General features: G+C 36.9%; 1 protein-coding gene across 1 annotated transcript in view; it reads right to left on the bottom strand.

Moving 5' to 3' along the window:
• The window catches only part of Iqch (IQ motif containing H), a 124717-nt gene extending 121061 nt beyond the window's left edge, over window positions 1–3656 (bottom strand). The window contains exon 1 of the mRNA XM_026408830.2: window positions 3539–3656. Coding sequence (XP_026264615.1) covers window positions 3539–3656 — 118 coding nt within the window. The remainder of the gene's footprint in view (window positions 1–3538) is intronic.
• Between the last annotated feature and the right edge of the window lie 8810 nt (window positions 3657–12466).

Raw genomic sequence — 12466 nt, 5'->3', positions numbered from 1 at the left:
GTACAAAAAGAAAGAATAGAATATATAAAGAGGAACCAAATGAAAATTCTAAAGAATTGAAAACTACAAATAACCTAAATACAAAATCTAATGGATGGGCTCAGCAACAAAATGAAGTTGAGAAATCAGTGAACTAGACTCTAGAGAAGTAGAATCTACCCAGTGTGACTAACAAGAGAAAATAGGACAGGAAAGAAGTGAAGAGAGCATCAAGCACCTGGAGTAGCAAAAGAGCTAACGTTTGTATCATTGTGTCCCTGGATGAGGAGGAGACACAGACAAGACTAAGTACTCAGAGAAACAATTGCTGAAAGCTTCTGAAATGGGCCGAACCATAAACTTACAGATTTAAGAAGCAGAGCCAACCTGAAACCAGGATAAAGCCAAAGAAATCCAACCAGGACACATCATAAGCAAATTTTTCAAAACTAAAAACAGAGGATAAAATTACTGAAAGAAACAAAAGAAAAGCAACCTCTTACTTACCACTGGGGAAGTTTTTCAAATGACAATGACTTCTACTGGAAACCACAGAAGTTGAAAAGAAGTTATACTTTTTTTCCCCCTAAGTGCTGAGAGAAAGAGCTGTCAATCCCAAATCCTACAGTCAGTGGAAATATCCTTCAAGAATGAAAGGGGAAACCAAGAGATTCCAAGATGAAGCAAAATCAGGACACTTTGTCACTAATATACTGACTCTACAAGAAGGGCTAAGAGAAATTCTCTACATAGAAAGGGAATGATAAAGAAACCTGGAGCATTAGAAGGGAAGCAAGTACATGGTAAGCAAAAATCTGGGTAGAAATAGCATTCATTTTCCTCTTAAGTTTTCTAAGTTATAGTTCATGTTTGAAACAGATTTGTAATACTCCAACATGGCTCTAAATAAATGTAGAGTAATTAAACAGGAAAGTACCATAAGTAACAGCAATTACACTCCTGGGCATTTATCCTAAAGAAATGAGAACACAGGTTCATTCAAAAACCTGTACATAAATATTTACAGAAGCTTCTTTTAAATAGTAACCCCAAACAGGAAACAACCTGAATGTGCTCCAACAGGTGAATGCCTTAGCAACTGTGGTATTATAACAGGGAATACTACTCAGCGATAAGTAGGAAACTGCTGATGTAAGCCACGACCTGAAGAACTCTCCAGAGAATTATGCTGAGTGAAAAAAAGCCAACCTCAAAAGCTACACACCCCATGACTTCCTTTGTATGGCATACTTGAAACAACAAATTTATAGAAATGGTGAAGAGGTTATTGGTTTCTAGGGATTAAGGAGGCAAGAGATGAAGGGAAGTAGGTGTGGCCACAAGAGGACAACAAGAGAACCCTTCGTGGTGATAGTAATGTTCATTGCTTGACTGTGTCAATATCCTGACTGTGATATTGTACTGGAGTATTTCAGTATGTTACTGTTGAGGAAAGAGTATAAGGGATCTCTCTGCATTACTTCTTACAACTGCATGTGAAGCTACAATTATCTCATTTAATTTTAAAAAGATACCAAGAAAGGGTGAAATATCAAGCCACCGAGCAGAAAAAATTATTTGCAATACATATAACTGATGAAAGATTAGCATTTGGGATATATAGATAATTCCTACACATCAGTTAGAACAACAATGCAACTTAAACAATCAGAGGCTTAAATCACTTAATAAAAGAGGGTATTCAATGACCAATACACATATCAAAAAAAGGGTTCAACCTGGGTGTGATGGCACACACCTATGTTATCCCTGTTAGTGGCTCAGGAGGCTGAGGCAGGAGGATTTTTTGAGTTCAAAGCCAGCCTCAGCAACTTAGTGAGACTATAAGCAACACAGTGAGACCCTACCTCTAAATAAAATATTAAAAAGTCTGAGGATGTAGTTCAGTGGTTAAGTATCCCTAGGTTCAATCCCTGGTACCAAAAATAAAAGTACTCAGCTTTATTGGTCATCAGGGAAATAAAACTAGGCCCACAGAGAGATACCACAATAGATTCTTCAGGATGGCTCTAATATAAAAAAACTTAAATATTAGGTGTTAACCAAGATGAATGTTCTGGAACTCTCATGAACTGCTAACAGGAAAATAAATCATTTTGGAGAACTGTTTGGCAGCATCTGTTAGATCTGAGCATGTGTATATCCTATGACTCTGTGGTTTCACTCTCTGACACGTATGCAACAGAATTGCATATGTATTGGCATTAAAAGACATATACAAGAATGTCCACAGTGCTATTATTCCTTACAGGCCTGTGGTATAAACCACTGAAATTCCCATCAGCAGCAGATTGGATACAAAGTTGGGGTGTGCTGATATGTATTTATGAAAGCATTCATACATACTTGTCCTTGATACCTCTCTTTCCCTCAGTACATCCTTGTGGTTTCACCTCCAAAATATAACATGGATTTGTACACTTATCTAACCAATATCGTCCTCCTCTATGCCATCATCATTTCACACCTGGTTTACTGCTACAGACTTTTAACTAGGTTTCCTGCTACCACACATGTGGCACTGGTGTGCAAAGTGATCCTTATTAAAACAAAAAAAAATGGCCTTATTAAAACAAAAAAAAACCAGGATGACCTCATCCTCCTCTTTAACCTTCCAGTGGGTTCCTATTGTAATTGGGATTAAACCAACTCCTTGCCATGGTTTGGGGGAATGCCATGTGGGCTCTGGTATAGTCTAAGTTGTTTTAAAAAGAAAGATCTAAAGATATGCCAAGTGGTTTAAACAAAGTAAGAGCTTCTTTTTCTAACACACACACACACACACACACACACACACACACACACACACACGTAGTCCAAAGGAAGTTAGTCTAGGTTCTAGCTGGGCAACCCTACCCGTCTCAACATGGAGACCCAGAGAGCTGCACCTTTCCCTCTCCATTTCTGCTACATCCTCAGAATCTGGTCACGTGGCACACCCCACTCTAAGGAGGCGGGGAAATGTTGTCTTTGGTGTCTCACCCACAACACCACTGCTAAGCAAGTCGTCTTGGCTTTAGCTTACATCATGTGATCCCTCTGTCTCCAGCCTGGCCTCCTTCTCCTTTCTCCCCTGCTCTTGGCCGGGCCCTCCTGCTCATTTCCTCTGAGGTCCTTAGGGCCTTTGCCCCTCCTCTGGTCTATCTGGAATGCTCCTCCCTAGAAGTTTAAATGACTGGTTCTTTCTTATCTTTTAGATCTCAGCTCAAGCCACACTCTTCTGAGAGGCATTTCCTGGCCCTTCCTCCCTTCTCTCACTCTCACCCATATCGTTTATTTCTAGCACGTATCATTAGCTTAAATTCTCCTTTACTTACCTGCTTATTGTCTGTGTCTCCCACTGGAACATAAGCACCATAAGAGCAGAAATGCTGATTTACCCTAAAGTTACTTTACTTGTTAACATAAAACTCAGGCTATTTGCCACTTTCATCTTGTCCTATTATTAAGGGTAAAAGTTGCCCACTAGTAGGGGAAATTTTGTGGGGAGGTGATTTCTCTGTAGCCCCAACCAAGCGTGGAGTTGGCGGTGTCTTACCGGAGATTGGAATCTTATGCGATTCATCAAAACTGTGCAGAGGAGCTGCTTTGGGCCTAATGGGTGGATTCTTGAAGGTAATCTTTGCTGTTGGGGGGATCAATCCTCGTTCTATCATGTTTAAAATCCCTGAGAAAGAAGGTTAACAGAATTTGAGGTTAACTAAGTCATTTCACCAATGTGATCTCTATAAACTTCACAAGTATAACTTACTCCATTCGTCATCTTATTTGTAAGGGTACAGCTAGTGCCTTAATCCTTTGCATAAAAAAATATGGCTAGTATGCGTTCATTTAAGCTTAATATTCTAACCCAAGGAAAATGTCATTTCCAATAGCAGTAATATGAAATAAAATTGCACGAAGGTAATTTCATTTTAAGGTAGAAATATAATTTCACAGCAAACTAAAACTTCTTGTACTTATGACATTCTCAATCATTGGTAATATTGTTGCTCTTTTTAAAATTCAGAGAAATTGGGCACACATTCTTAATAACTAAGGAGATTCTTTGTTTGGAAAGAAAGAAAAGAAAACCTGTGTGCTTGAAACCATGCCCCTGTTGTTAAAATCAGTCATACTTTATCAAAGAAGGAGTTATCTCCAGACATTTCTCATTTCACCAGAAGATATGAATGCTACAATGGGTTATTTCAGTGTAACTGAGCAACCCCGTTAGTATTAATGCAACTAATTTACAATTTCTAGAACCCATACTGTGTCAGCAAGGCTGGAGCCAAGCCTTTTTAAGGACAAGAGACATTGTTAAATAAGTAAACAAATGAATAAATCAATGAATATATGAATAATTGAACAAAGCCTGCTGCTGGGGGCAGAACTTTCATTAAGGTAGATCTATTGTATCAAAGCCAGAAACTCAGAAACTTGGGGACTATTTGTAATGAATTTGTGGTAGGATTTCAGTTTTTCACTGTCCTATTACATAATAGAAAGGAAAATTAGGAATTCTGGATCTCAACAAATTTCTAGTATACAAATGGTGTACCAAGCTGGATTAAGTTGAAGGAGTTGTCACTCATTCTAAGTATTATTTCCATTTGCTTTAAGACCTCTGTAACTATATTTTTTTGCTTTTAAAGATGTTAGTTTTGTGTTTCAGGAATTCAGAAGATCATCACAGAAGGGTTGGAGAGCTGATGAGGACATTGCTTATCAAACAATGATTCCAGAGAGAAATCTCCAGTTTACCTAGAGCAGTTCACTTGGAGGAAGATTTTCATACTGAAAGTGAAAATTCCTGGGCCCCATTTCAGAGTTGTCTTAAAGCTTGAGGTCAGGGCCTGGGGATCTGCATTATTGGAGTCTCCAGGAAGTACTTAGGAACACTGAAGTTTGAGAATCACCAGAATTGGGGCCCAGAAACATATATGTTAAATAAACACTCCAGGTCGATCTTTCCTACTTCAAACTTAAGAACTACTGATCCAGTGTACAACTCTTTAAACCCTCTTTTAAATTAGTAAAAAGGTTTTAATTTTTATAACACTAGAACTGGTTGTAATAAGTTCTTTAAAATAGCAATGCGGTAGGATGGGAGACATAAGGAGAGGCAGAAAGGGGATCTGCAGGACAACACAAGAGTGCTATGATTTAAAGTCCACTTTCACATGGATTAAAAGTCCAGATTTAATGGTCACTTTCACTTACCTTGATCACAAACAACCTATTTAATCATTGATGAGACCTCATCCACAGGTACACCAAGGGAGTACAGTTCAAAGTCACAAAACAGAATGCATCAAAAACAAAAGAACCCCTAGTCGGTCATGGTTAACATGTCCAGTTACCAACACAAAGGGGAACTAAAAATACCCTCTTCAATCTGTACTATAGATTTTACGTGTATGAATTTGCCTCGCTAAGATCTAGCTAGAATTTCCCTCCCTAATGCTGGCACTCCACCCTGTGTAGTGATACACTCTCACAGAGTGTATTTCTCTCAATAAAATAAGTGTATATTTTTCTTTGAACTGTTCCTGGATTCCTTTCTGCAAGGACGTCAAGGAGCTTCATGGCCTGAGTCAAGGTCCACCTCCCTTGGAGGAAACCTCCTCAGGCCCCCTGTCCCAGTGACAGCAACATTAGTTGTTTGTCTTCACAAATATTTTCCACCTGTAAATACCCAATCTCTGCCTAAGAGCTATGCCTGTTTTGCAGAGGTGAGAAACAGAGCTCCTTAAAAATCATTATACTTTAAAGAGTCAGTTTCATTCTCTGAGAATTTTGAAGAATATAAGCATGATTTTAATCTTTGCTTTGATACTGGGTGAAACAATTTAATTTTAGACAAATATATATAAATTCATAACTGGAAGGAAGAAGTTAAGACTCTGATATAAGCAAAAGAGATTAGGGGATTTTTTTTAATGGAGATATTGGAATTCTGAAGATTACCTGATGCTATAGAGTGTTGTACTTTTGTTTAAACTGTCTACTTTATAATTCTGTAAAGATGAAGGTTTAAAGTGTAGATATATGATAGCAATGCAAATAATTTCTGTCTATACACATGTGAGTAAGTTCTGTCACATGGAAGACAACTCTTCCATCTGAAAAGCCAGTTTTGCATCCATTTGCAAATTTATTTCAATATTCTTGATTTGTAAATATGTCTTATTTGCATTTTGTGAATCAACTGTAACATCTTACTAGTTGTCTCATTTAATTAATGAGTTAAATATAGTTTTTGACATGTTCAGTTTATGTAAGAGTCATGACTTTACTTTTTTAAAAAAAAAAAAATCATCCTTTAACAGGTTTGGAGGACCCACTAAGATGAGCCAAGAGTCACCCGAAGTCATCAGAAATGATGTCACAGATACCAGCCCAGACACATTTTTTTTCCTTGTCTCCCACAGGTGAATTCAAAGTGGTAACAGAGCTTTGTTGAAATTTGTTTTTCTAACTTTAATTCTATTCTCTATTATTTTGCTTTTCTTTTTGTTTCATTTACAAATGATGAGTTATTTCCTGTTGGTAGCTGCAGTGATTGGAAATTTGGTAATCTCTGTAAATGGATTAATGTATTCTAGAGATCTATTTCCCTGCTGGGTGAAAAGTGATAGAGAATAGATTTGGTTAGTGTTCATCTATTGTGAGTTAAAATCAGTTAGGAATATCATGCCCAGGAAGAAGGAAAACAACTTTGATACTGTAAGTCTGTAGTGTTCAGTTTTTGTATTTGTGTTTACTTTTCAGCTATGGCTGAAATTGAAGAATTTCAGGTATTCACACCCTGGATCTATACGTGTGTGTGTGTGTGTGTGTGTGTGTGTATGTGTCACTCAGAAAGTCCACTACCCCTCATTGTTACTGTAGGAGGTTTTCTTATCTCCAGAAAGTATTATTAAATTAGAGCATAAAGGCCTTTAAAGGAGCTCTGTTTTGACTGGCTTATAGAGATAAATAAGGACATATAGTAAATTAAATATTCTTCAAATTATCAGAAAATTAAACTTGTAATTCTTTGAGCTCTCCCTGCCTCCCGCAATTAGAAACTCTCAGTGAATCTCCTTGCTTTTCATGGCAACAGAGTAATCTGCATAGTTCCAATAAGGATCTGTTCCCCTTTTACAAAGATATAAATGGAAAAATCACTTATGCAACCAAGGCCTTGCATGGAATATTTGAGAATGGTATTTATTTAGTCATAATGACGAGTCACTTATAAAGGACTGAGGTTGACTTTCTGGTGCCAGTGTTTACAAAGTCCTCCCAGAAAAACTAGTGTGGTACACGGCTAATAGGATTTCCATCGTGGTAAGGAAGGCCACATCCTGCAAGCCCAAGAAGCTTGGGATATTTGAAGCAGCTCTAAATAGAAGAAAAGACCCAAATTTTAGGTCTTTCAGTTGGAATCTGGAAAACAAAATTTCTTGGCCTTGACTTACCAACCTTAGGATAGCAAATAATAAATGATTTTAGAAGTTCAGTCTGAGATTCCTTATGAAAGCTTTCAGCAAAATAAGCTTTAGGTGTCCTAAACAGTAAATTAACATTCTTGCTACCTCAGTGCAAACAACCCAGCCAAACCTAACGAGACCAGCCTTATTTTGAGAATAATTTTGTTTGAGATAATTTGAAAGAAAGAAGTAAAGATGATAAACAAATTTTCTTTTTAAGTCTTGAAATAATCAAGAGAGATACTGGATGTACAACTATAATGAGATATCACAATGTACAACTATAAGGCACCAATAAAAAATGTGAAGAAAAAATACTATTATTAAAAAAAAAGAAAAATACTGAATACATTTCAATGAAATGCTCATATCTCTAGCAACTGTCTGAACTTTGGTATTGACTAGGCTATTTTACAACTCTGTAGATACTAAGGTTAATTTGAAAAACAAACAAACAAACAAAAAGTGAACAATAATGCAAATAAATCTTATCTACATTCATGAAAATAAAAATCTTTGGTGAAGGTTTCTCTCTCACAGAAAAGCCAATTTTGCATCTATATGCAAATTCATTTCAATATTCTTGATCTACAAATGTGTCTGTTCTTTGAATTCTCCTTTGAACCAATTGTGACTTCTTACAGATTTCCTCTTTTAATTGCTGAGTTAAATAAAATCTCTGATATGTGTTTATTTTTATTTGAATGGGAGTTATGATTTTACTTATCATCAAAAATTGTCCTTTAACACCATTGCTTTATTAAATCCTCATAACATTCTCATTTTCCTGTTGAATAGATTAGGAATTGGAGGTTGGTTCTTTTTGTTATTCATTCAGTTAATATTTCTTTCTCCAGAGCCTGTTACATGTCAGGGACTGATCTGAGGACTGGGGAATGCAGTGGTGAGCCACAGAGACTGCATAGACTCCAGCAGCAGAGAAGACATTAAATGAATTCACAAATACATGATTATAAAATGTGATAATCTATGAAAATTAAAAACAGTTGATTGCATAAGTGGCTTTTACAGGTTGAGGTCAAGGTTAGGCATTCATTTTCATCTTGGAATGTGATTGGCCTGATAAGGGGCAGCAAGAAGACCCAAGTGGCTGGACCTGGAGAGAGCCAGATCAGTGGAGAATAGACACAGGTGAGGCTTGGGCCAGGCATGCCTTGCTCACAGAGTTTAGACTTTATTCTTTTTTTTTTAATTGCTTTTATTTTTTAAATACATGACAGCGGAATGGCTCACAATTCTTATTACACATATATAACACAATTTTTCATATCTCTATTTTTATATAAAGTATGTTCACACCAATTCATGTCTTCAAACATGTACTTTGGATAATGATTGATGTCCATCACATTATTCTAAAGTCAGATGGTGACCTCTTGCCTGAGGTCATACAGGGCCTGAATTGAAAATTTAGTCTGTGTACCCATGTAACTTGGATTCTTAACCACTGGGTGTTGGGGTGGGGGCGCTTTCTCTTTTTGGATTTCCCCAGATAATTGTTTTTAAAGTAAGGAAGTTTTATCGTGCATTTTCCAAAATGAGTTTCTCTTGTGGATATTGTTTATGTTTCCCCGAATGCTGGACTTGCCTAGCCCAGGGGTAAGGCTTAAATGACATTTAAGCACATCAAGAACCCCTGAAAAATCTTGACACTCAAGCCACATTTCTGTGGCTTGTGCTTTCCTGATGCTCATTACCTTGCATAGTACCAGACATATGACAAGGACTCTATAAATATATGTTGATTAATTACAATTATTATGGTAGATCATGTGTTCTTTGGTAGATATTATAGAGATAAAAATGCAATTTTTTTCTTGACCAAGTGGCTATGATTTACCTTTGTTTTGTAGCATCTTTTTTATTTGTTAAAGCAAGGATTAATTGATTCATTCATTCACTGTTTCTATCCTAATTTGATCCAGAGAAAATATGCGATGATACCAAAGCAAGAAATAGAAATTCTGCTGCTGTTACTCAGTATTCCCAGGGCATAGATATTACATAAGCTAACCAGAAAGCATGTCAATGCTCATAACTAGGAAATAGTTACCATTGTAGAACACTTGACAAATTTACAGACTTGTATTGATCTTGGATTCCCCACCACCAGTGGATGAGAGGTCAGCAGACAGAGGCAACAGTAGCCAGGAGATAGAATGTCCAGGCACCAGAAAAACCCCTGGGAACCAACTCTGGATCCTAAATACTCCAGATAACAAAAATAAAGTGAGATAGGAATATCTAAAGACCATCCTACCCAGTTGTATTTGAGACAAGAAAAGGGATCCACTTAGGCTTACTTTTAACACTTCAGCCAATTAAATTGAATGGTAGGGAAAAATAAAGAGGGTTACACAATGACATTCAAACCTTAGGCATTCATTCACTTACTCTTTCATTTGTTCACTCATTCATTCAACCAACGTTTAGTATCTACAAAATGCTGCATATGGTTGTAGGCAGTAAAGGGATAAGGAGATAAAGATGATATGGTCTTTTTGCTTAAAATCTAAAAATCCATTGATTTCACAACACCATAATCTAGACTAAGCAATGCATAGCTTAAATGCCAGTTACATTAATCCTGACTTCATGTTTCTGCATAGTAGAATACTGAAATAAAATTTTAAAATGCTCTCAGAATAGCATCAGAAATTACTCAGAAACTTGATAACTTCTAATAATACCACATAAACACAATAATTATAATAAATAATAACACCTAAATCAATAATAATAACATCTAAATCAGTATTAAGTCCATGGAATGATGGATTTTAGAGGAGGAAGGGACTCTCGTGACCATATAGTCCAACCTCTTGATTTATCGAGGAGGAAATGCAGGTCAGTGCCAATATCTGACTTGTCACTTAGGAAAAGCAGTGACTGAGCCAGAGCTCAAACTTAAGCCCTGACTACCTCAGTGTCCCCTTCCTTACATCCTTAAACACATAACACGGCTCCTGAGTCACTAACCTTTACTGGCATCCTTTTGTAAGACTGGTATGGGGATGAAATAGGGATCCTTGCGATGAGAAGAGGGCATAACCGTGAGGTTGGGTACAGTGGACCCTTTCATTAACTTCTGAGCCTTCACCTAGTTGATAAAAAAAAATTCATTTTCAGCAGACATTTTTGCCTTCACAATGAACACAGTTTTCTTTTTGTAAACAATAAATAAGGTTATGAATATTTTCATTAAGTTTTAATAAAGTAGCAATATCAGCTCCGATTTCATTGCTTGTGAGTACCCTGTGCTATTGTCTACTGTCAGGATTTTGTGTAATTTAAAATAGTTAATTAAATCCAATTAACATGTGGTGATTTTCACTATGCAAAGTCAGTATAGTAGTTAATAAAGGAACTATTAAGATTTTGTTCAATTTTAATGACTACAATATAAAAGTGCTAAATTTTAACCCAGGAGGTTTTGAATACAGCAAAGTTTTGTATAGACACATTTCCTAGGAAATAAATATTAGTTTTGAGGTAAAAAAATAAAATGAGAAAATTTAAAGATAAACATATCATTCAAAATTAACAGGTTAAATATAAACACTGAATTGACTATTGTAGATCTCAGAAACTGTTAAAGATATGATGTCTATATCAGTCACAGGAGCTAATTACTTTTCCTAAAGCCATAAAATGCTTTTATTATAGTTATGAAATATGAATTATTTCTATTAAATGGTTTCTAGATTTTAAAGATTATTTGTATTGTATATAAATCACATTTAATTGTATGGCCCAAGTACACTATTTTTACCTTTATGATGGGAGATTATGAATTACCTGGGCCTCTCAGCAGGGAAAATGCAAACTGTCTGGTATTTATAGACTGATCTAAATTTTCAAGTCATTTTCCAAACATTAATTAATTTGCATAACTTCCAAGGAAAGTAGGTAATGGTTTGCTATTTAATGAAGAACTCAAGACTGAAAGTTAGTGACTTGCTTCAGGTCACACAGGGTGCTAGATGTACACAGATTATTCTGTTTTAACATAAGTCCAAGTTTACAGTAGTGAAATTTGCCACTTGACTCAGTCTTACCAATGTCTATGCTGAAAGGTCCTCATTAAGGCGTGAGGATCTTGAAGAAAGGGAAAAAAAATCACTTTACAAATTAAATATTTATTGACTGAGAAATACCTGTGTGGACAGGTGTTAGGAGGGACCCTGCTGCCAGGATGTGGTTTTGAGGGGAAACTCTAAAGCAGCCTCTACCCCTATGAACGCTGAACTCCGCTGACATTTAGCAAATAAATAAATGGAATAATATTGTGTGTGTATTGTGTGGGGGTGTTGTTTTGGGAGCTCAAACCCAGGGTCTCATGCATGCTAAGCAAATCCTCTACCAATGAGATATTCCCCAAGCCCACAAGAAATAGTATTTTAGTAGGCAAGTAAACATAGTCTCCTTCTGGGCGAGTTGGAAGGGGAAGAAGAACTCCAGTGTCACTGGTTGCTCTTCCTCATCCTCCGCTTCCCCCCCCCCCTTCTCCCTTCCAGACACAAGTAGGGTCCAGGATCTCCTAGTCCTGGAGGCTGAGATAATCCCCCAGTGCGCTGCACCCCAGGGGCAGTGTATACATAGCAAGGACCTACAGTATCAAAAAGGGCAGGGTGTTTGTCTGACTGATATTAGGGTCAGCGAGGCAAAGGCAAACTGAAGGAAGAGAGAAAGATGCCACTTCCATAAAATTGTCAAGCACTGTGAAGATGTAAAATATAGGTTTGGGCGATTGAAAGCCCGGAGCATAATTTATCTGGGTTTTCTGAAAGCCTTTGATAAAGAACACCTGACAACGGGCTCGTGAAAGCTAAAGTAGCAGGATCCAGCATAAAACAATGTAAAGAAGGACACAGAAGAGGGGATGGAAGCCAGGATCTGTCTGGATTCTGCCTGGCAATAAGCACAGCCATATGTTGCTTTCTTAATTCTTTAAATTGCATCAATCTAAACCAGACTCAAGGTCT

Source organism: Urocitellus parryii, chromosome 6 (genome assembly GCF_045843805.1).
Source record: "Urocitellus parryii isolate mUroPar1 chromosome 6, mUroPar1.hap1, whole genome shotgun sequence".
In the NCBI taxonomy this organism is placed as follows: domain Eukaryota; kingdom Metazoa; phylum Chordata; class Mammalia; order Rodentia; family Sciuridae; genus Urocitellus; species Urocitellus parryii.
The sequence above is the reverse complement of the archived record's forward strand: the minus strand, read 5'-3'. Positions and strand labels throughout refer to the sequence as shown.